We start from the raw sequence: 24,909 nt of genomic DNA on the forward strand, positions 1-24,909 counted from the left end.
ATATAGGTTCCACCCATTCAGTTCACTTAACATTATTAAGCATTTACTTTGAACTGGGCAGTAAGCTGAAAGCTTCAGGTACAAAGATGAATAAAGGCAGATCTCTCTCCTGGAGCTTAGTCTGGAGGACAAATGGATAAAAAGCGTTTTATAGCAAAATTTGTTCTTCCCAAGTGGCTCTAGTGGTAAAGGACCCACCTGCCAATGCAAGAGTCGAAAAAGAGGAGGGTCCATCCCTGGGTCAGGAAGATACCCTGGAGGAGCAAATGGCAGCCCACTCTAGTATTCTTGTCTGGGAAATCCCATGGATAGAGGAGCTTGGGAGGCTATAGTCCATGGGGTTGCAAAGAGTCCAACATGACTGAGCATGCGTGAACATACATACCAAAGATACAAAGTGTATTAAGGTAAATAAGGGAGGAACTGCTATGCCTAGCAAGGTCAGGAAAGGCTTTTACAGCTAACATCAAACTGGGATTTCTGTGAACTGGGACTTGTATTGTCATTCACAAGGCAGAGCTCACTGTCAGTTGATAATGAAAGACTATAGAGATGTGAATGAAGGGCTTCCCTGGTGGTTCAGACAGTTAAAGAATCTGCCTACAATGCGGGAGACCTGGGTTCGATCCCAGGGTTGGGAAGATTCCCTGGAGGAAGGCATAGCAATCCACTCCAGTATCTTTCTTGGAGAATCCCCATGGACACAGGAGCCTGACAGGCTACAGTCCATGGGGTCACAAATAGTCGGATAGGACTGAGCGACTAAGCACAGCACAGATATGAAAGGGCGGGCAGTTGGAAACATCTAGACGATGACACTCACAGCACAGGGTACGTACCCATCTAGGCGGCAGAGCTGAAGGGAAAGAAGTGGGTAGGGCTGTTCAACATACTTGGCGAATGATTCAATTAATTTGGCCCTGGTTTCTTGTGGGCATGAAGATAACTAGGATAATTTAAGAAGCCCTGCAGAGGCCGAGTCACGCTCTGCGAACCGGTACGTAGCGACCAGACAGCCGCGCCCACACGGCAACCAGAGTACGGGGTTGCTGCTGCTGCTAAGTCGCTTCAGTCGTGTCCGACTCTGTGCGACCCCATAGACGGCAGCCCACCAGGCTCCCCCGTCCCTGGGATTCTCCAGGCAAGAACACTGGAGTGGGTTGCCATTTCCTTCTCCAATGCGTTAAAGTGAAAAGTGAAAGTGAAGTCGCTCAGTCGTGTCCGACTCTTAGCGACGTCATGGACTGCAGCCTACCAGGCTCCTCCGTCCATGGGATTTTCCAGGCAAGAGTACTGGAGTGGGTTGCCATTGCCTTCTTACAACCCGCCAACTCCACAGGGCCCAGGACAGGAGTTGGGCGGGAATCCTGTCCACGCAACCCGGCGCGCTCGCGGGGACGTGGCGCTTTCCAGCCAATCCCTACTACGCAACTGTGGGGCCAATGGCTGCCCGGGGAAGCTGCGCGTAGGCGGCGGGCTGGCTGATGATTGGTCTGGAGGCTGCCGTCGTGGAGGACAGCGGCGGGGAGCGGAGCCGCTTCCGGCTGGGCGGGGCTTGCGCGCCAGAGCTAAGCCGGTGGGAGAGCGGCGGCAGCGGCATCCTGGGCTGTGGGTGCGACGGAGAGAGGTAGGTACCACGGTACACAGTTCCTCTGCCGCCGCCGTCTCCTTTTTCACTTTCTTTCTGTCTTCTGGGCCTCGCTCCCGGTGCGGCAGGGCTTCTTTGGCTCAGGGTCCCCGTTTCTGCCCTCTTGTGGTTCTGGGGCCTGATACTGCTCATGACTGCCCGGCCCTCGGCGTGCAGCCTGGATTAGAGGCCGCCGCTCGCCTTCCCGCGCGCTCTGGGAAGGGGCCTGGGGCCCTGAGAGCTCCTACTCCCCGCTCTGCGTCCTGTGGGGGTACTGTTTTGTTCTTGGCTTGCCACGTCCTCTGGCCGTGGGCCCCGCCAGTCACCAGCTCCCTCATCCTAAAGGGTCACGCTTGTTTGTCTCCTGAAGGTCGGAGGGCAGTCAGATAGCGTTATTGTTACAGCTCCCTGCCACTTCCCACGCTTGGGCCTGCTTGTGTCTGCCAGCTCCGCCCCAAAGCCACATCCCGAGAGGACATCTGCATCTGCCAAGAAAGTCGTGTTCGCTGACTTGGAGGGTGTAGAAACGAGGGGGGAAGAAAGCATACAGACCCTATGTGATTTTTTTAAAAAGTTGTCTATAATTTTAAAGAAAAGACGAATATCTCTAGCATGTTTGGCTGCATGCCTCGGTCAGCGACGGAAAATAGTTTTTAAAAACTCCAATAAAGAACTGTATTATTACATGGTTTCGTTGCTTTTAGCCCCAGATCCTAGTTCTGATTTTTAGCATGCTGAGTTCATAGGTAAACTTAATTCCCTACAGCTGCCCTGATCGAGTTGAGTGATTTTCAGTTCTGAAAGCTGCTTTTGCTTCAAGGCAAAAAGCTCCCTGGATCCCCTGCTAAAACTTTAGTAGGAGTTTTGATCTGAAGTCCTAAGTGTATAAAGTCCCAGGATAATGTCCTTGAGAATTGAATTGCAGTCACTTCCTGGCATGAACCATAAAATAAGCATGAGTTGGAAATAAGGTTTCTTATGATTTGTTTTTGTAGCTTAGAGGTAGAGAACCATAGGATTTCTGATAACTTATATTTTTGCTATAGAATGGAACTTGACACAAGGCACATGCACGTTTGACCTCATTCGGTAGATTTAGTTAACCAAGGACCAAACGATGGTCATCGTTGAAGAATTCATGTATATCTAGTACTATTGCGGCTCCACAGATAACCTGTAAATTGTATTTGTGTGGAGAGAAGATGAGTTTGTTTATCTTGGCCTAAATCTGAGATTTACAGGGATTCAGGGGTATCCAACAGGACTGTTTCGAGAATCACTAGGAGAAACACGAGCTAACAAAGATGCATTGAGTATGCCTGAATGGCTAGTAAACTTATAATCATCACTGTTAATGTAATCACTTGCCTGCATTTATCCAGTGATGTGTCAAAAGATACTCAGGGCATTTTCTGTACAGTGCATCAGTACAAGAGATCCGTTCATTGATTTTAACACACGTTTTCCTCTGTGTGTGGCACATGCATGGTTGTGCCAGGGGTGTTGGAAGCACAGAGGTGTAGTCAGGAATAGCCATTGGAGATGCTTACTAGGCCATAAGGTCCTAGTTCCAGTCTTTCTTTGAACTCTTAAATATGGCTGTTGTTGATGTTGTAATTTATGTATTAGAGTTAAGACAGCTGAAATAGCACTTTTTTTGTTGCTGGCTGATGACCAGATCCAGTAAGGGGAATTGGGGGATGGGGAGCACTGGTGGCAGGCAGGAGCTGTATTGCTGCCAAGTACAGTCCAACTAATGCAGTAAAATGTGTTAGTATACAAAAAGCACAAGACACAGTGTTAGAGATTACGATGATGGATGCTCAGTCAGTCATGTCTGACTCTTTTCAACTCTATGGGCTGTATCCCACCAGGCTCCTCTGTCCTTGGAATTTTCCACTCAAGAATTCTAGAGTGGGTTGCCCTTTGCTTCTGCAAGGGATCTTCCCGACCCAGGGATCAAACCAGCAACTCTTGCATCGGCAGGCAGATTCTTCACTACTGAGCCACAGGGAAGTCCATTAAGGATTACAGATGAGTATTAATTTATATTTAGCTGAGATCCCTGCCTTCCTAAAGTACATCTATAGAGGAGCTAAGGAGACAACTTAAGATAACCTATGATCATTATTGTGGAGTGGTACAAACAAGTTCTATAAAGTTCTTTAGAGGAATATATACAGACCACATGGAGAAGGCAATGGCACCCCACTCCAGTACTCTTGCCCAGTACTCTTGGACGGAGGAGCCTGGTGGGCTGTAGTCCATGGGGTCTCGAAGAGTCAGACATGACTGAGCGACTTCACTTTCACTTTCCACTTTCATGCATTGGAGAAGGAAATGGCAACCCGCTCCAGTGTTCTTGCCTGGAGAATCCCAGGGACGGGAGAGCCTGGTGGGCTGCCGTCTATGGGGTCTCACAGAGTCGGACACAACTGAAGTGACTTAGCATACAGACCACTTGCAGCTGGAGTGATCATAGTAGATAGGTCTTTTCATCTAGGATTTTAAATTGTTGATTTACATTTGGCACTAAAGGAAGGTTGAGCTAAAATAACTACCAAATTCCCAAGAATTTTGTGCATGTTACATATGCACAGCAAAATTGCAACTAGAAACCAAAACTCTTGCCCCTACATTTTACATAGCTTTCCTTTGGCAGTTAATAATTTATTGAAGTTTCATCAGCCAAAAGGAAACCTTCATTCTCCCAGGGTTTCTCGAATTTATTTCTTAAGGAAATTTTTTTACTCTTTAGCAAGAAAAATTTTAAGTTTGCACTGGGTTGCTTTGGTTATAGAATTAATGAAACCTAAGTAGTAGCCATTTCAAAGCTTTTCTCCTACAGCCAAATTTTGCACTTTTATATACTTGGCTAGCTTATAAAGGTATACCCTCAGTCACACAAATGATTTAATTAGAATGTATTAATGAACAGATCCAGATCCATTGATTGCTGGAGAAACGCTGAATAAATGGTTTGTCATTATTACAATTCTCATCAAATCATGAAGGGTGATGTTATTACCTTAGTATGATCCATTGGTGGTACTAAAGTCTGGAAGTGAAGAATGTCAGGTAGATCCCCAGGTGGCTTTAATTCCTAGACCTTATAACAAGAACTTTAGTATTGTTAAATTGCTATCAGACTCTTGCCCTCAATTCCCAATTGAGGTAGATGCTTAAGCATTGAGATTCCGCTTTTGCTGCAGTATAGGAGAAGGAAATGGCAACCCACTCCAGTGTTCTTGCCTGGAGAATCCCAGGGATGGGGGAGCCTGGTGGGCCGCCATCTCTGGGGTCGCACAGAGTCGGACACGACTGAAGCGACTTAGCAGCAGCAGAGGAATGCCTCCCCGCCTCCCGCCCCCGAATATCCAACTCACAGAACTGGCATTTTAACCACCACGCCCATTTCTCCCACTGTTAACACTGAGCAATGGGTCTTTGGTCAACTAGAATAACTGTGGGGTCACTCATTGTTAATGTTCTTGAGAAGCTGAATTTAATCCAGACCTCTAAATTTCCCTGAATCAACTTACTTTTAACTGTTCTGTGACCAGTGCATTTTTATTAAAAATGATTGGGAAGGAAAGGAGAAATGGCAAGAATTTAAAGCTTTCAAGAAAATTTTTGAATGGGTAAAACTGATTCTTAAGGCTATCATTGTTACTAAGAGAAATTCAAGTTTATGCTATTACCTCTCTCTCCTTATAAATTTACTGGAACAATTCATGAAAATAACTTTGTAGGAAACCATTATGGCTGACATAGTGCGAAAGTATGGTAGTAACTTGATACATTTTCTGTTCTAGCCCTTTATTTATGTCTGTAACATGGCACAGTGAAATAGAAATTAATATAAGCCACATATGTAATCTTAAACTTACAGGTGAGGGACTTCCCTGGGGGTCCAGTGATTAAGATTCTGCACTTCCACTGCCAGGGGGCATGAGTTCAGTCCCCAGTCAGATTCCTGCTGGTCGGGGCTGGGGTGAGGGGGATTTTTTTTTTTTTACAAGTGAATATTTAAAACAAGGGGCTTCCGAGGTGGCACAGCGTAAAGAATCTGCCTGCCAGTGCAAGAGATGTGGGTTCCATCCCTGGGTTGGAAAGATTCCACTGGAGGAGGAAATGGTAACTCACTCCAGTGTTGCTGCCTGGAAAATCCCTTGGACAGAGGAGCCTGGTGGGCTACAGTTCACAGGGTCACAAAGAGTCAGACATGACTCAGCGACTGAACAACATTTATTAATAAAGCATGTGAAGTTAATTTTAATAATGTATTTAATTCAGTACATACAAAAGTACCATTCTTTTATCATCAAGTGTAACATACCACATCCTTAATTCACACTAGCCATGTTTCAGGTGTTTGGTAGCCACATGCAGCTCTCATCCTGGACAGTGCAGGTCTAGTTTTCTGATTTTGTTTTTCTTTTAAGAAAAAATATTAAATGTAGTCAGACATGACTTAGCAACTGAACAGTATCAACAATTAAATGTTACCCTTGGTGAGGGAGGGGCAGAATTTGAATGAGAGAAACTTATAAGTCACTTGAAAAATGGAAGTGGGAAGATGTATTTTTCACAACCATTGATTTACCTTTAAGATCATGTGCTACAAGTCCTTTCTCAAAAAAGAAAAACGAAAGTCTCAAACAACCTAACCTACCACCTAAGATAAATTAGAAGAAAAAAACAAAAGCTAAAGTCAGCAAAGAAAGAGTTAGTGACTCTGTCGTGTCTGACTCTCTGCAACCGTGTAGTCTGTCCTTGGGATTCTCCAGGCAAGTATACTGAAGTGGATTGCCATTCTCTTCTCCAGGGGATCTTCCCTGACCCAGGGATCGAACCTGTGTCTCCCACATTGCAAGCAGATGCTTCTTTACCATCTGAGCTACCAGGGAGGATGGGTAAAGTCAGCAAAAGGAAGGATATAATAAAGATCAGAGGCAATAGAGATTTAAAAATAGAAAAAACCAAAAGCCTTTTTTTCCCCTATTGTTTGAAAGGGTAGACAAAATTGATAAACCTCTGGTCAGGCCCCATCTAGATCATGCGGTAAAAAGCCATACAAGCAAGCTATCGTGATGGAGAAAGAAAAGGGTCTGTTAGCTTTCTATTACTTGGTTTCAGTTTGGTTGAAAAGAGAAAGATGCTTCAGAAATAACTGCTGATGTAGTTCTTCAGGAGGCTTGTATAAGTTGTTCTATACTTTTCTCACATCTTTCCACGTTATATGTCCTTTGTCTTGGGAGATACCCTTTGTTTCTAATGGACATTTTTATATGTATGGATTTAAATAAATTTGGTAGTCTTTTTTAGGGTCTGTATTCATAAAACAAGAGCCCTTTTGTTAAAGTTTCTAACAGCCAAGGGGGCTTCCCAGGTGGCACTAGTAGTAACGAACCCACCTGCCGATGCAGGAGACGGAAGAGACACAGGTTCAATCCCTGATTTGGGAAGATCCCCTGGAGGAGGAAATGGCAACCCATTCCATTATTCTTGCCTGGAAAATTCCATGGACAGAGGAGCCTGGTGGGCTATAGTCCATGAGAGTCAAACACTACTGGCAGAGTCAAACTCTACTAAGCACAAGCACAAACAGCCAGGAGTTGATATACGTGGGCACAAAAAGTATATTTTTAAATATCTGCTAAAGTACAGATTTTTCATTGCCCACTGCAGAGAGATGAAGGTGAAACCATTGCTTTGTCTGGTAGGTAGTCCTTGGTGATGTTTTTAGGCACTTTCATCAGTAGTCAGTAGAAACCTAGATTGCAGGGAGACAGTAGGTGGTGTGGAAACAGAGACAAGAGTTCCTGGACACTATGTGGGTGAAGGAACAGGGAAGAGCACGCTTGAAGTAATAGTGCGGTCTGAGAAAGACTGATTTTGGATTATGAAGACCTGAGAAGTATTGATTGACAGAATGAAGGAACCTGTAGAGGGGCAGGATTGAGTTTAATTGTGAAGGGAAAGGATAGAGAGATGGATAAATGATAAAGCTGAATCACTTGGCTTTTACGCTGACCTTCTTCTTTTATCACTGGATCAAGATGTTAAGTCTCAATCTTAAATGTAGTTTTCCCTGTAAATCACAATGAGTCAATCTGTTACATTTCTGTATGTTACACAGTATCAAAACTTGACACAGTATCCCTCCCAGGCCCTGATAGTGTTCCCAGGTTTAAGCATTAATTTATATTATAACAATGGCAGTTTGCAAAAGCTGTCAGGGTATTATGCAAGAGTTGGTAGGCTATTATTCTGGGGATGTAATTAGTCATTTATAAAATTTTCCTAAATGTGAGGTCACCTTGTTAATAGGCATAAGGAAGATACTGTTGCTGTGACTCTTGATTTTTACTTGATTCTGTAAGCCTTTAACATCATAGATATCATTTGAATATGTCACAGAATAACAGCATAAAACTCATTCCTTATCTCTAAAGAATTTTATTTAAAGAATTATTTGTAGTTTGCAGTGAAAGTTTCATTTTGTCCTAAAATAAAGAGATACTCACTGTGACATTTGAGAGAGCCACTAAATCTAATTTTCTCTCTACTCTTCCACTGATCTGATTGATTAGTTCAATTATTGAAGTAGCCTGGAGTGTTTTTCTCCTTGGGCAGTGTTATTTTACTTGAAAAATAGCGTTTGTATCTTAAGAATAAATATATGTTTTTTTCCTTAAGAATAAATATGTCTCCTTTTCCAGTCAGGAGAAGTGGCTTGAAAATGTATGCTACCTAACAATGAAATTAATGTTTATCATATTGTTTAAAAAGTACACACAAAAAGGTAATGTACTCATTTAGAAAAAGGAAGATAGCACAACAGAGTACAGCATTAAAGTTCTCTCCATCCCAGCCTCACCACCCCACCCCCATCTCTTCTTCAGCCTAGGGCGTTGTTGCTATTTATAGATAAATGCTTATCCTTCCACACCATTTTCATGCATATATGTTATATTTTATGCAAACATAAGCAACCTGGAGAGGTTAGTTGATTTTTGCTTTTTATATGAATGAGATCTTGACATTGTTTTGCAACATGCTTTTGTTGTTTTCATAGACTTTTCTGGAATGTAACAGTCACTATATCTACTTTGTGGTGGTAGTGGTGGTTTAATACATATTTACTAATTCTTTGATTTAGTTCATTTTTCATTTTTTAATCATAAAATATCATCATTGATTAAAGCATCTTTGTATGTGATTTGGGTGTTTTGATGGAATAGCATGAAAAAGAACATTGATAAGCTTTCAGAAGCATGTGCATGCATGCACGCTCAGTCACGTCCCCTCTATGTCCACAGGTTCGTTTTCTGTGTCTGCATAAAGGGAGACTGCTTATAAGATGGATGTTCCTTGTAATTCCTTGTTCCTGTAATTCCTTGTCAGCCTACAATCAGACGAAGGAGAGTGGTGAAAATTTCTCGGAGTAAAACTAGAAAGTCTCATATTCTAGCATACTTTTTTATGGGTTAAATAATTGTATTTAGGATGATGTCATTAATAATTTTACTGGGTCTGAGCTTTTAATTTCCTGTTGAATTATTAAGCATACTGACTGAACTGCCTTTCTTTTTTCTTTAAGATCTGGTTATCATGGACCTGCGACAGTTTCTTATGTGCCTGTCCCTGTGCACGGCCTTTGCCTTGAGCAAGCCCACAGAAAAGAAGGACCGCGTACATCATGAGCCTCAGCTCAGTGACAAGGTTCACAATGATGCTCAGAGTTTCGATTATGACCACGACGCCTTCTTGGGTGCCGAAGAAGCAAAAACCTTTGATCAGCTGACACCAGAAGAGAGCAAGGAAAGACTTGGGTAAGTGCCAGCTCGCAGGGGGCTAGTTAGAGTAATGACCTTTCTTTATAAACCAACTCATTCTTTTTTTCCTCTTCTATCTCAGTCACCCAGTAAAGCTGTACTGAACTACATCTGCTGAAAGCTAACCATAGAATTGCTACCGCTAAAATTTAATCTCTTTCCTCATTTCTCCATTGAATAACAGTTTTTACCTCATTCTACAAAACAAAGTCATTTCTGCATTAAAGTGCCAGATACTGTAGGACTCGGCTTAAACCGCATCATCTTGATCCCAAAGGAACGTTACATGGGGATTTTCTCAACACTGTTGCTTTTAATTTTTAAAAGCAGTCTGTGACCTTTGTTGTTGACCATGCCAAGTCTTTGAGTGGATAATAAACTGCAAATTAGACCCCTGGACTGACTAATTTCTGTAGTTTATGATTTCCAAGGATGTCCTTCACCCTCTTTGGTTCATTCTCGGGTATTTGCTTAATTAAAAGCAAAACCAAATCAACCTTGGCTTTCAGAAGGTTGTATTAAGCTGTGATCTTATTGTCAGAGTATGTGTTGCTCTTGCAGTAAACAGCTGGGCCATAGTCAGGTTCTGTGGCTCTCTCCGAAGGCATCTTTTTACCTAAATAGTTGATTTGGTAGAATTCCAGCTGATTATTTCTAACTGAGAGTCTGAGAATGTCTTTTTTAGTTCTTTCAAAGGCTTGCTTTTTAAGGAAATGCAGGTTAATTGGTGAACATTTTCTCTTCAATGAATAGTGACCATCTGTGTAGCTTTCTGAACTAAATTTAACAGAGTTGTCTGAAAAGTTATATCACATAGGAATTTCCAGAAATATTTTTCCCATGGATAGTGCTGTGATTAGAAGACATTATAGGGTTTGCTTTGAGTGGTACTTAAAAATAAATTTATTCTTTCAGTGAGTTATCTGCCAACTGAAGGATACAGTATTCTTAAACACTGACAGAAATAATCAAAGATTTTGCCATGTAGAATGAGAAACTTTCCCAAAACATTGAAAATAGAGAAAACAAGCGCATCAGAGTCAGTCTTCTGTTAGGTTGTTTTTTGACTTTGAAGGACTGTGCTCACTTTTAATCTCTTAACTGTGCTAACATTCCAAGCTGAAAATAGGCGTGCATGAGGGTGTTCTCAGTCGTCATGTCTTGCCTGTTAATAACATGCATGTCCAGCCTAGATTTTGGTCTGCACACGTCTCTGCAGAATTACTGTCAGATAACAAAGGGCCTCTAGGTTTGGTGGCAGTCGGTGTTCTGGCCCTGTGCAAGTATTGGGATTGCTCTGCTAACAGCCTTCAGTAGAGGAAAAAATGTTTCTTTTAGTCCTCAGTAAATATCAAAAGTTCAACACGTGATATTCTTATCATATTTGATAAGAATAAGATGGTTAAAATGATCTTTTTCATGGAATGTGTGAATGAACCAAGTCTGGTTTGCTTCTCCCACATGTGGAGATAATAACGAATAGCCCATTAATAAGGTGATATACTCTTGAAAGCAAGAATTCCAGGTGAACTTTTTTTTTCTTTTAAAGTAGCTTACTATGGCATTTTTGAACATTGTTTGGTATGTGACTGTACACCAGAGGTTAGGTACGACAGTTTCCCCTTTCCATCTATCTAGGAGGCCAGTGATTATTAGGAAATCAGAGCATTGTTTATACCTCTAGTTGCAAAAATTCACTACTATTTTTAAATCTTTAGTAATAATATCTAAAAAGCTACAGGAAGCACTTAAAAACAATTTTAACATCCAGGTTTTAGTTTCTTTTTCTTATGAATAATCAAATAGAACATTTTTTTCTTCTGTGTGTATTCTCAACCTTACCCCACCCCAAGCAGTCTGAATATACTTAATTTTCATTTATGTGTCCTTCACATGATGATTTATCCAATTTGAGGTGGTGGTCCTTAGTAAAGTTTTCACTTATTTTGATATAGAAATGAAGTAGAGCTGTTCATCGTCCTTTTTTGGGGTCACAGGCCCAATCCCTTTGGCAGTCTGATGAAAACTAAAGTAAAGTGCAAGTATATGAATATATGTAAAATTTTGCATCCTTAAAATTTCTGGAATATTTTGAACCCTCCTGGAATCCTTTTATTGACCCAGGTTCTTAAAAAGCCAAAGGATTTGGCTTTACGCCTTTTGAAATGTAGAGGCATATGTCACCTCTTAGAAATGACATAATATCCACTTAAGTGCATTGTGTCTGTCCTAGAGTAAATACTTATTTAGTGGCATCATGCATTTGTAGGGTTCTCCAGTGTCATAGAAATACAATACCATTAGCTTTATAAATTAACATGGGCTTTTAAAGATCAGAGTTTAGAGCTTCATGCCAAAAATAGGCTGTGCCCACTTCCAGTGTACTTTGACAACTGCCTGCAGGCTGGATAACTAGAAAGATAAGGATAGCTTTTTTATTTTTAAATAGTTGCGTGGTTATTTTTACTATTGTTTTTAAGATATGTGACAGATGATATGTGGCCCACAAAGTGAAAAATATTTGACTTTTTCAGAAAAAGTTTGCTAACGTCTGAATTGAACCATTTGGGATATTTCTGTTGGGATGAATAGAATAGCATTCAGCCAACTTCATTAGGAAAAGCCCATCTTAAAGAGTCATGCCTTTTTTATCTTAGTGATGCTTCTCTTTAGGCTATTAATAATAGTTTAAAATTTTCTTTCGGGAATAAGTACCTTGCCTTTTTTGTCTTAATAGTACAGTGGAACTCTTGGTAGCCAATGCCTTTCAGACACAAACTGGATTCCATTATAGATAATGTAGAGGTTTTTGAACAGGTAAAACTTAATCTGTTGGGGCTTCCCTGGCGGTCCAGTGGTTAAGATGCTGCACTCCAGTGCAGGGGGCATAGGTTCTATTCCTGGTCAGGGAACTCAGACCTCTCGTACTGCACAGCACAGCCCCCCAAAGAGTAAGAAAAGCTAATTTATTAATATTGTTAAGATTCTACAGATTCAAGTTGCAAAAAAATTTTTGTCCCATGTCCATGTAGATGCAGAAGGGTATTTGAGGTGACTTCTTAGTATTTTAGGGGACTTCCCTGGTAGCTCAAACCATAGTCTGCCTGCAATGCAGGAGACCCAGGTTCGCTCCCTGGGTAGGGAAGATCCCCTGGAGAAGGGAATGCCAATCCACTCCAGTATTCTTGCCTGGAGAATCCCATGGACGGAGGAGACTGGCAAGCTACAGTCCATGGGGTTGCAATGAGTCAGACACAACTCAGCGACTAACACTTACTGTTTTACCTTTTTAAAAAAATATTTTAGAGTAAAAACTATAAGATTCTTTGAAGGAAAATGCTTGTTAATTACAGGATTTAAGTAATAGACAATCGTGGCTAACAGCATATCAATCAATATCGAGGTGAATTTGTGTCACTTATATTCTCTGATTCTAATCACTTTCCAATGTTGTATTCATAAGAATACAGACTGGGAAATGACAGTCTTTTTCAATCCTACAAACAATAGAGCATAGGGGTATGCCAAGATTTCAGTTCCAATAGAAGTTTTTTTTTTAACAGTAGAAAAATTATTTATTCTTGACCCTTGAATTCTTTCTAAAATATTCCATGTGATGAAATAAGTGTGCATAATGGACTTCTACTGTGTCAATTCCATTAGAAGTTTTGATTTAAAGTTCTTTTGACTTGAGCCTCCCTACAAAGGGCCAAGGGGTGTTTACGTGATCTTTTCCTGGCTCTCTTAAAGAATGTAGTCAGTGAATATTACTGCTCTTAGGCCATTAAATAATTGGTGTGTAAAATTGTAAAAAAAAAAAAAAAAGTTCTTGTGACTTTACATAGGCAGTTTTAGCTTATATAAGTAAGCAATTGCATCTTTTAACAGAAGTTTTCATATCATGCACATATTTTGAAATCCTTAAAAAAGTCTTTTTAAAATGTCTGTTATTAATATGACAGTGCTGAAAGAAAGAAGCTTATGAAGAGCAAAGTATATTCATTCTTTAGCCTTGTAGTTTAGTTTATCATCTGCACCCTAACCCTCTCAGCTTATTAACATTCTCATAATCAAGGATGTATGTTCTTACCACATTACTTCTTCAGAGCTCTCTGTTTTTGTGGTTATATGTAAAAATCCAATTCAATATAGTGTATAATAACTGCTGGCCCCCTTTTTTTTTTATGTATAAGCATGCCTATGTCTCTGTACTTATTTTGGGGTTTAAAAGAAAAATCTTGACTTTAGGTATAACTGATCCTGGAACTTTTTTGATATCTTTATATTTTTAGCAAAAGTGTTTTGGTTTAAAAAAAAGACTTAATTTTTTAAAAAATCTGGTTACAATTTTTGAATTTTTAGAAAACCAAGTCAGTGGTTGTGATTATTTACCCAGAAATAGAGATTCTCCTAAGAGCAATAAAGAAAAAATATAAAAATTTGCATGTTGTTTGATACTAAGAGTGAAGAACCCAGATAGGAAAGGATATTCACTCCAAAGTTCTGACCACTGGCTGAAACCTACCTCTAAAGGGATAGTCCATAGTTTGCTTTTGGTTCCAAGTACACCAGCCATGGACTGTGCTTGTCTTATCTGGATGACTCATTTCAGAGCAGCAACAGGCACTCAAGAGAAAAATTTTCAGTTGCCCATCTGGCAGTTTTGTTTTGGAGACAATTTTTATTTCCATCCTTTAGCCCTGGGCAACACCCGTGGCCACAGCACACATCTGGCTAAGTCCAGAGCCTTGTGTCCTTTTAACCTCTTGCTGGATTTCTCTGCATTTTCTACAGAAAGATTGTAAGTAAAATAGATGGCGACAAGGACGGGTTTGTCACTGTGGATGAGCTCAAAGACTGGATTAAATTTGCACAAAAGCGCTGGATTTACGAGGACGTAGAGCGGCAGTGGAAGGGGCATGACCTCAATGAGGACGGCCTCGTTTCCTGGGAGGAGTATAAAAATGCCACCTACGGCTACGTTTTAGGTAGGTCCCTACTCTCTGGGGGAAAAAGCCTTGTGGAGCCGGCACCTTGAAACGTAACTGTTTTGTCTTGTAGAATGATTGTAGATAAAATAGACGCGGATAAAGATGGGTTTGTGACGGAGGGGGAGCTGAAATCCTGGATTAAGCACGCCCAGAAGAAATACATATATGACAATGTTGAAAACCAATGGCAGGAGTTTGATTTGAATCAAGACGGCTTAATCTCCTGGGATGAGTACAGAAACGTGACTTATGGCACTTACCTGGGTAAGGGGCAAGGTGTCAGCCTGGTGGAGACCATGGTCTTGAGTCAAAGAAACAAATGGGTCAAGCAGTGAAGGAAAGGAAGGAATTACACTTATCTTAGACAGTTTGATGCTGTGCTGATTCTCCTTCACTTTATTAATTTTGAATTTGTATATTATTTATTTTTTAAAATTTGTTTTATTTTGGTTTTCTAAGGTCTGACATCTTTTACGTCTTTTAGCATTTCAGATATATTTTCCCATTTTTTTCTTGCTGACATCCCTCAAAGAGACCATTTTTGGAGTAAATTCTCGTTCAAAAGGCTGCATTGTACCAACAATGCAAAGCAGGAGGCTTTGAGATGTCTCTTGACATGGTCACATTAAAGCGTTGGACCTGAAATTTAAACCAAATTAGATTTCTTTGTAACTGGTGACTATAGGAGGAAAATTACTCTCTTCCCTTGCTAAAATAAAAATCAAGTCTAATGGCATTCCTTGATGAAATTTAACTATTTCAATATGTCTGCTTACTGAAGTTTAGAAATGAGTATTTCCCATTTGTTTTCTCTGACACATGAGTTTATTAGCCTGCTTTGCAAATGCTTCGAGGCAAATCAATGTGACTTTGATTGCTTTTTGTTGTTTTGGTAGCTTGTATGCTTGGGCCACCTGTTAGTAATTTTCTTTTACTTATTCCACTTGCCTGCTATTAAATGCTAGGTGGCGATCTTACCAAGTTGATGACTTAGGGTGTTTTTGTTAGTGATATTCCTCTTTTGTACGTGGTCACAGTTTGAGATGAAACAAGAATGTATAAATGTTACTTCTTGCATTTTTATTCTGGAAATGAAATAAATTTCTGGGTGAAAGCAGGCGTTCTCCATCACTAACAGGCAATGACTGTATGATGGTCTGTTTCCCCCATTGGATAACCAGCTGTCCGTGTTAATTACAGGACTGCATGCATTTCTGGTGAACAGATTTTTATTTCTGTGTGGGGCTTGTTCTCATTCCTGAGACAAGAGTGGCCACCTCTCTCATGCTTGACACTTAGCCAAGAACCAAACATATCCTCCTCCCAATTAAGAACACATGTATTAAAAAGTCAGTGCAGATAGAGAGACAACCATGCTTCTTGCTCTCTGTCTGAGACCCAGAGCTTCATGATGTGTTTGGGATTAATTATAAATACAAAGTACTGGGTAGGCAATTGGTGATCTCAACAGAATGATGTGTTACTAAATCTCAGCTCAGACCTAGGCACTCACTGTCCAGAAGGAGTTTTAAACTCTTTTTATGATTATGTGCATACAAATCTGTTGAGAGCTTTGTTACCTCACAGGGCCAATGATTCAATGTAATGAGTATTTCTACTGACTTGAGACTCTGCATGAGCTGAAGCACTGGCTGGAGAAACAATGTCTTTATAAGGCATCTTCCCCTGGCGGCCTGGGGGTGGACAGTGCTGGGGTAAGGAGGCGCCTTCCAAAAGTGCTGAGGAGTTTTTTGTGAAAATGTGTTCTTGACTCAGTTGAGTTAAGGTAGAAATCATCTTAGCTTCTAATTAGGGTCTGTCTTAATACCTACTTTCCACAAAAGGAACATTAACCCCATCTCTGCCACAAGTAAAATATGAGATGCTAAGATCTGCCCTGTCTATACCAAAACCAAAACTAGATCACGAGCCTACCCTTCACTGTGTGCAAGCCAGCTGGCCCAGTAAACTGGTGCTTAGGACAGATAGGGCACTCTGAGCAGTGATGATAGACATGCGAGTTTAGTCATTAAATATAGTTCTGTAGCTTTCTTCTTCATCCTCATATATGTGTGTGTGATCCTAGTCACCAAGTTTTACTTAAGGAAAGAGGGCTCTCAGCTAAGAATCTACTCTTAACATGTAAGTTCTGTTATCTTATTTATGTTACATAGTTTGTACTGATGATTTGTTTAGAAGAAATGACTTAGTATCTGAGTGAAGTAGTATTTTCCTTAAATTCTCAGTCTCTAATCTATTATGGCTTTGAGTATACACATAGGGTCCCCAAAGCCCCAGTTTAATCAGTAAACTGTCTTACTGAATTTTGACCTCATCAAAGAATGAAGCTTCAAGTTGCTTAACTCAAAATAGAGCAATAGTTTATTGTTGTTGTTTTTGACTGTACTTAAAAGTATGGAAAGACTGAATTACAATATCAAAAGTCAATAGTGTAGTGTTAGTAAGGGGCCCTGTGGGTTTGTTTGTTTGTTAATAAAAACTAGTGCTATATCTTTTTTTATTTGATCAATATGTTTTGGGAATAATCATTTCTTACCTTTAATGTGGTGTCTTTTACTTTTCAAAATATCTTCACGTGTTATCTTATTTTGGTCCATATAGCAACTCAGATTGAAAAGTTGTTTTGTTTTTCCCCCTTTTTTGCCATGAACTCCTTCACATTTTTTCAATTTGAAGTTCATTTTTCTAGATTCTTAGGAAATGAAGTGAAAGTCACTCCGTTGTGTCCGACTCTTTGCGACCCCAAGGACTACACAGTCCGTGGAATTCTCCAGGCCAGAATACTGGCATGGGTAGCCTTTACCTTCTCCAGGGCATCTTCCCAACCCAGGAATCGAACCCAGGTCTCTTGCATTGCAGGCAGATTCTTTACCAGCTGAGCCACAATAACTATTGCTTGTGCAGTTCAGCATCCTAACAGATAGGTCCAAATTCAATTTGGTTGTAATCTAATATTTATCTTCTGTAACAGATTTATTGAAGTATAACTGACATACAGTTTATTGCACTGCACATATTTAAAATGCACAACTGATGAGTTTTGCCATATTTGTATGCATCAGTGAGCCCCTCACTGTAATTAAATATTTCCATTACCCCCAAAAGCTTCCTTGTGTCCCTTTATAGTCCTCACCTTCCTTGTGCCCTGTCCATGGCATCCACTGATCTGTTTTCTGTAACTTGATTTGTTTGCATTTTCTAGGATTTTATAAAAATGGAGGAAGTGGGGGTAGTGAACTGAACTTGTATCTCATGGTATATTTCTGAATTGACCAAAGAAACTAAAATGTGACCTTTCAGAGTGGTGCTGTTCTGGTATTGAATCTAAATGGCCTGTAATGGGATAGAAGGCCTTTGATATCTGGCTTCTTAATGAGAGCCTAATGTTTAATAAATGTTTAAATAATGTTTCCTAAACATAGCAATAGTTAACATGTATTAAAAGCCAGGTCTGTGCCAAGCAGTGTTCGAGGCACTTAACTTCTATTTATTTGCTTATTTAACCTCGTAACAATCCTGTGAGGCCAACTCTGTTACTGTCTATATTCTACAGATGAGTAAATTGAAGCACAGTTAAGTTGCTTGTCCAAGGTCACATGGCTAAGAAGTAGTAGAGTTAGGATTCAAACCCAGACCATGTGACTTTAGAGCCACCACTGCCCCTTGGATATAACTAGAAAACTGAAGCCCTCTAGTAGCCTAGATAATTGATAACAATGAAGCATTTATGTAACGGATCACATAGGCCAAGAGCCAGGGTTCCATGTTGAATTTACATTCAACTCAGACCTGACTTTGTAGTCTTTGATCACCAAAACTGAATGCCTTTAGACTGCTGTAGTTTTCCCTGAGTAACCACGTTAATTCTTCCATGCTAGGTTTATTGTTCTTGGAAATTGATTTCCATACATTTTCATGTTTTCTGGAAGTCTTTTAAGATTTGACCTAAATTTTTGTTTCCTAGATGATCCAGACCCTGATGATGGATTTAACTATAAACAGATGATGGTTAGAGATGAGCGGAGGTTTAAAATGGCAGACAAGGATGGAGACCTGATTGCCACAAAGGAGGAATTCACAGCTTTTCTGCACCCTGAGGAGTATGACTACATGAAGGACATAGTAGTACAGGTGGGTGAGAGTGAGGATTCTCAATGGAAACTTCTCCTTTTGTTGCTTACACTCTTTCCTATGGTTTAACCATACTTGAATAGATATACATTAACACATATATACGTGTGTGTTTAATGAAGCACAGTTACTTGTCCTAAATAATTGCCTGAACTAATTCATCCAAATACTAGATCTAATTATTCTCTTCTGTCTAGGAAACAATGGAAGATATAGATAAGAATGCTGATGGTTTCATTGATCTGGAGGAGTATATTGGTAAGTCTGTTTCTAGTGTTTTTCTTAGAAGAACCTGGGAAACTTTGGAAGATATGTTCACCAATAAAAACAATCTACTCCATGGGTCAACTCTTAGCACATCATTAACTCAGACCAGCATGGGAAATAGTGGGTCATGATAAAGTGTTGAGTAGCACTGGCCAATCAAAATGTGAATGTGAGCCCCAAATGTAATTTTAACTTTTCTGTTAGCCACATCAAAAATAATGAAAAGAAACAGATGAAATTCACTTCAAAACTGTATTTTATTTAATCTAACTTTCCAAAATACTATAATTTCCACATTATCAAGGGTTATTTTTTTTTTTCTTTTTTCACACATGTCTTCAAAAGTTTTACACTGTAACACATCTCAGTTTGGACTAGCCACATTTTTTTTCCTCATAGCCTGTGGCTACACAGTATGGGACTAGCCACGTTTCCTTTCCTCAGCAGCCAGTGGCTGCTGTAGTGGACTGCACTAAAATAGCGCATCCCAGCTGCCCTGTGGAATTGGCACTGAGGAGTTGTAGGGGACCTAGGCTGGTATTAGGCAACTAGGGAACAGAACAAAAGAGACCCTTGGGTGAGTAAGCAACCAGGAGTTGATGATTCCTCTTCATCTTTCCTTTTCTCTGTATTCTATTCGTAGTTTCTGTAGAGGTTTTCTAATTTGTTTCCTTTTGTCCTTTTTTTTTTTTTTTGGCCATGCCATGCAGTTTGTGGGATCTTAGTTCCCCAACCAGGGATCAAACCCCACCCTTGGCAGTGAAAATGTGGAGTCCTAACCACTGGACTGCCAGGGAATTCCGAGTTGTTTACTTTAGATGCTGTACCTTCAAGGCAGTTTCTCTCAAGTACAGCTTTTTTCTTTTTTTTCTGCTATGCCGCTGCTGGCGTGTGGAATCTTAGTTCCCCAATCAGGGATTGAACCTGCATCCACAGTATGGAATCTGAACCACTGGACCACCAGGGAAGTCCCTAAACATTGCTTTAAAAAAAAGGAGCTGCCTCTTACCAAGTAGTTGACCAAATTGTTTCACAGTTCATGTGATAGAAAGTAGCATAAGACAATGCCCATCATTTTAAGAGATACATTGTAAAGTATATTTAGGCATTGACTGTAGACAGTTTGACTGTTTTACATTTACAGACACTTTTACATCTCAGATTTTCCTGAGGATTTACAACCACATCTTTCTAAAACTGGTGGTCAGGTTAATTAACTGCCTTGTAGTGAAATGGAACGCAGGGAACAGGTGTCTTACGAAAGTTGGTCTTTACCTTTCTTGACACTAGTCATCTCCCTTTGTTTCTGCATTTTAAAAAATACTTATGGCTGCGCTGAGTCCTCACTGCTGCACGCAGGCCCTCTCTAGTTGCAGTGCCTGGGCTTCTCACTGTGGTGACCTCTCCTCCCACTGCAGAGCGCGGGCTCTAGGCAAGTGGGCTGCAGCAGTTCGGCTCTCAGGCTTAGTTCCCCCGTAGTAGCACATGGGATCTTCCTGGACCAGGGGCCAAACCCGTGTCCCCTGCATTGGTAGATGGACTCCTAACCACTGGACCACCTGAAAATCCCAGTTTCTGCCTTTTTTTAAAACAGTTCTCTTTGCTCATATCATTCAAGACCAATAGCTTGAAATATTCTTTTTGCAAGATCATCAGGAAAATGCCTTACTTCATAATATCTCTCCAACCTAAAATACCCTTATAACTTCCTGTGAGATTCCAAACTAATGAGTGAGGAAGAAAGGTCAGATCAGATTTGCATGGGGCAGGCTTTGAGAGAAGACACACCCATCTTATGTATGGATGTCTGTTCATACAGGTGATATGTACAGCCATGACGGAAATGCTGATGAGCCAGAGTGGGTCAAGACGGAGAGAGAACAGTTTGTTGAGTTTCGAGATAAGAACCGTGATGGAAAGATGGATAAGGAAGAGACCAAAGACTGGATTCTCCCCTCAGATTATGACCATGCTGAGGCAGAAGCCAGGCACCTGGTCTATGAATCAGACCAAAACAAGGTAAGCCTGACTAGGCCCAAGCAATCTAGCAGTGGTCCAAGTCTGTCTCTAGGAGATTGCTTAAAAAATTCCTATTAATGTACATAGAGCATCTAAGGTTTTAATTAGTCCAAGTCTGCTGTGGAGCTAAAGTTGGCGACTGAAACTTACAGGGCAGCACTGGCTCTATGCTCTCTCGTTTTAGAAATCCCTTTGCCCAATGTTCTTAGCATTGGAGGAATTTAGGCCTCAGCAAGAGCCTCTGGGTATAGCCTGTGCCCAGCGTGCCTCATCCACTATCTTTGGAACCCCAAGAAATTTTCTTTGCCTTTTTGTTGTTATTTCCTTTGTTCTTTTACCTTTTACAGTCTCACTTTGCCTACTCAAAGCTGATTATTTCCTTCTTAAATCAAGTATGCTTGTTGTAGCTTATAAATCAGCTTTTCTCTATTATAATTCAGTTCAGTCGCTTAGTTGTGTCTGACTCTTTGCAACCCCATGGACTGCAGCACGCCAGGCTTCCCTGTCCATCATCAACTCCCAGAGCTTGCTCAAACTCATGTCCATTGAGTCAGTGATGCCATCCAACCATCTCATCCTCTGTCGTCTCCTTCTCCTCCTGCCTTCAGTCTTTCCCAACATCAGGGTCTTTTCCAATGAGTCAAATCTTCACATCAGGTGGTCAAAGTATTGGAGCTTCAGCATCAGTCCTTGACCAATTATCTCGGAAGGCATTTGGTTCATTGAAACAGTGGTGTTACTACTGAGCCCTGTCACCTTTTTCAGAGAACGTTGTCCTTAGAGCAGACTGAAAATCAGCCTAAGATGGGGGGTTTTAGAATTCTGAATGTTCTTTTATTTAGATTAATCTTTGGTTTTTATGTAGTTTCTTATCGATGAGCCTTTTTAAGGGTCAGTCTGTTTTGAGTTCTTGCTCAGTCTCTTCAGTAGCCAGGTGCTGAGACATGAGGAAAGGAAACTCATAGTCATCCCTTGGGAATCTGCCCTAGCTAATTCTTGAGATAAGATCTGGACCTCCATTAGGGGTTCTGTCTGGAATCTGATTGGTAGCTAGCGCATTTTGGTGGAGATGGCAGTGGCACCCCACTCCAGTACTCTTGCCTGGAAAATCCCATGGGCGAGGAGCCTGGTAGGCTGCCATCTATGGGGTCACACAGAGTCGGACACGACTGAAGTGACTTAGCAGCAGCAGCAGCAGGACATTTTGGAGTTGAAAACTATGCTTGATAGTAACAGATTTCATTGTCCCTATTAGACAGTGACTTGATTCACTTTGAAGTATTTTTCCTGGCTCTTGTTAAATATCTCTTACCCATATCTAGGAGGTGTCCCACATTTTGCTGAAAAGGGAGCATTTTCTCCCCAAGAAATAAACCCATACTGCTGGCATTGTCCTATTCAGCTGTATTATTTTCATCCTTTTAACCTTCTTGATAAGGAAATATATTAATTGCTCTTTTCTTCCGTGTGTGTGTGTGTTGGGGATGGGCCATGAGTACTGAGTTCACATTTAATTTAGTGGGAATTAGAATCTTAAATCTTGACAATTCTTAGATCCCCTATTATATGATAGCAGTGTTTCTAAATTTGAAATGGGAACTTACATTTCGCCTCAGTTCACTGTTCTTTCTGCTTTTAGGATGGCAAGCTTACCAAGGAGGAGATTGTTGACAAGTATGATTTATTTGTGGGCAGCCAGGCCACAGATTTTGGTGAGGCCTTAGTACGACATGATGAGTTCTGAGCTGCAGACAGAGGAACCCACATTTCTTCAAAATAATTTATTTTTACAGCTTCTGGTTTCACATGAAATTGCGCTACTGAGACTGTTATTACAAACTTTTTAAGACATGAAAAGTTATAACAGAAATGATCCCGTCCCCATTCCTCCTCCTCTCTGAGGGACAGGAGGGAAACCGTGCTTCTGAGGAACAACTCTAATTAGTACACTTGTGTTTGTAGATTTACACTTTGTATTATGTATAACATGTGTGTTTATTTTTGTATTTGTTCTCTGGTTGGGAGTATGATATGAAGGATCAACATCCTCAACTCACACTTGTAGGCAAACATTAGCCCTTCTCTCTTTCTCAACCCTTATCATGTAATTTTTTATAATTTTGACTTAAGTTTAAGCCTGAGATCAATAAGAAATGTTCAGGAGAGAGGAAAGGGAAGAAATATTCCCCACTATTTAGAAAGAGAACACTTAAACTTGCCTATTGATAAGTGTATTTCATAAGTAGTAGGGGCCGCATGTTCCATTCAGTTGCTTCATGTCCAGGTCCTAGCATTATCTGGGCAAGGACAGATCCCTGTGCTATAAAAAAGCTTGAATCGACTTTATTTCATTCATCCTTTTTTTCCCCCCCTTCCCTGTAAGACTAGCTGTTTGCTAATTTTGTCAAGCACAGCTGTGGTGGGAAAAGTTGGGGCCAGTGTCTTGAATATCAATCAAGTAGTGAGTGTGATCTCTTTACAGAGATATAAATAGAAGCAGCTGGAAAACTAAAGAAAAAATCCAAGTGTTCTTAGGGCACATGCTTTTTTCTGGGTGTGCGTCTATTGAAGTGCTCAAGCCTGTCTTTATTCAATCAGTCAGTGCCCCATTCAGCTTCTATTTCCCCAGGTGTTCCAAGGAACTAATTTTGATTTCATTGCAGTCAAAATGTGCTTTTCCAATTGTGTCATTGAAAGTGCCTTTAATGAGAGAAACGGTCACTGAATGAGGATTCTCTTAAGAAACCCTAAGATAAAAAGAAAGCAGACGAATTGGACCACCTTAAATGAAAGCTTAGAACCTCCTGTTGTGGTGGGGATTTTTTTCTTCCCTTTCTCTTTTGGACAGTGGTTCAATAGCAGTATTAGTTAGGGGCTTGGTTGCAGTGTTCTTACCTTGTGGGCTGATTGCTGAAAACCACATGCTGCTGAATTTACCAGGGATCCTCATACCTCAGAATGCTAACCACTTACTACCAGGCCTGTTTCTGTGTCAGCTGAAGAGGCTGAGCTAAGGCTCAGAGATGAGAGGACTCTTTGGTTTGAGGACCGTCGCTCACCCTTCCTGCCTTAGACCCATCCCTCCCTATGTCCCCATCTCCCCGCTGCCAAAAAATGTTTATCATGGATCAACATTGTCAGTCCTTATCAAAGAGAGGAACATTGTAGAAAGAGCTGAAGAAACCACCTCTGTTCCCAACTCACCTATATTTTACATAACAAGAAACTGCCTTTTTTTTTGGTCCCTTTCATACACATGGACCTCTTTTGAGAAGAATTATGTATTCCAAGTTTTTAGCCCTCAGGTTACTAAGACAAATATATATATATATAACCTTTATTATTTCATGTATCTTTCTGGATAATACATTCAGGTGGTGCTGGGTGATTATTATAATCTGAACCTAGGTGTATCCTTTGGTCTTCCACAATCATGTTCAGGTGGGCTCCTTGGCCTGGTAAAAGGCCAGATATCACGTAACTTCACCCTGGCCTTTGCATTGAGCTCTTGAGAGTGGATACATTCTTTGAACCCCCATATAAGGAAATGGAAATTCTCTGCCTTCCAGATTCCCCACTTGAATTGTTAAGAAGACTGGGGATAATTAATAATGCCACCAACCCTTGCTTGGAGAGGGCACAGTGCAAATTGTGTGGCAGGAGAGCCTCGCAGGTCACTAGGTACAGAGAACCCAGGCCTTATGTTAAAGTCATGCACTTAGAAAGCAAATCTCCATCTGCTAAGATAGCGACTTCTGGATGCTGGGTGCTCATCAGTAAGCATTTGTACTCTAATCTCTAATGACCCTCCTGGATTTTTTTTTTTGGTTTAAATCAAGCCTGAGGCTGGTGAACAGTAGCTACACACCCACATTGTGTGTTCTGTGAATGCTAGCTGTCTTGAATTTGGATACTGGTTATTATTTTTTATAGAGTGTAAACCAAGTTTTATATTCTATAATGCAAACAGGTACCTATCTGTTTCTAAATAAAACTGTTTACATTCACTGAA

General features: G+C 40.6%; 1 protein-coding gene across 2 annotated transcripts; it reads left to right on the top strand.

Moving 5' to 3' along the window:
- Positions 1–1,496: 1,496 nt before the first annotated feature.
- Positions 1,497–24,909, top strand: CALU (calumenin). Of its 2 annotated transcripts, none has more exons than XM_061414635.1 (7): positions 1,497–1,627; positions 9,234–9,465; positions 14,263–14,456; positions 18,445–18,611; positions 18,809–18,869; positions 20,698–20,897; positions 22,537–24,909. In XM_061414635.1, the coding sequence occupies exons 2-7, from the start codon at positions 9,245–9,247 to the stop codon at positions 22,639–22,641; spliced, it is 948 nt and encodes a 315-aa protein (XP_061270619.1). In that variant the 5' UTR covers positions 1,497–1,627; positions 9,234–9,244; the 3' UTR covers positions 22,642–24,909. The 2 variants fall into 2 exon arrangements, with proteins under 2 accessions (XP_061270619.1, XP_061270620.1); XM_061414636.1 differs by lacking the exon at positions 14,263–14,456 and adding an exon at positions 14,530–14,723 and having other exon boundaries at positions 1,530–1,627.

Source organism: Bos javanicus, chromosome 4 (genome assembly GCF_032452875.1).
Source record: "Bos javanicus breed banteng chromosome 4, ARS-OSU_banteng_1.0, whole genome shotgun sequence".
NCBI lineage: Eukaryota > Metazoa > Chordata > Mammalia > Artiodactyla > Bovidae > Bos > Bos javanicus.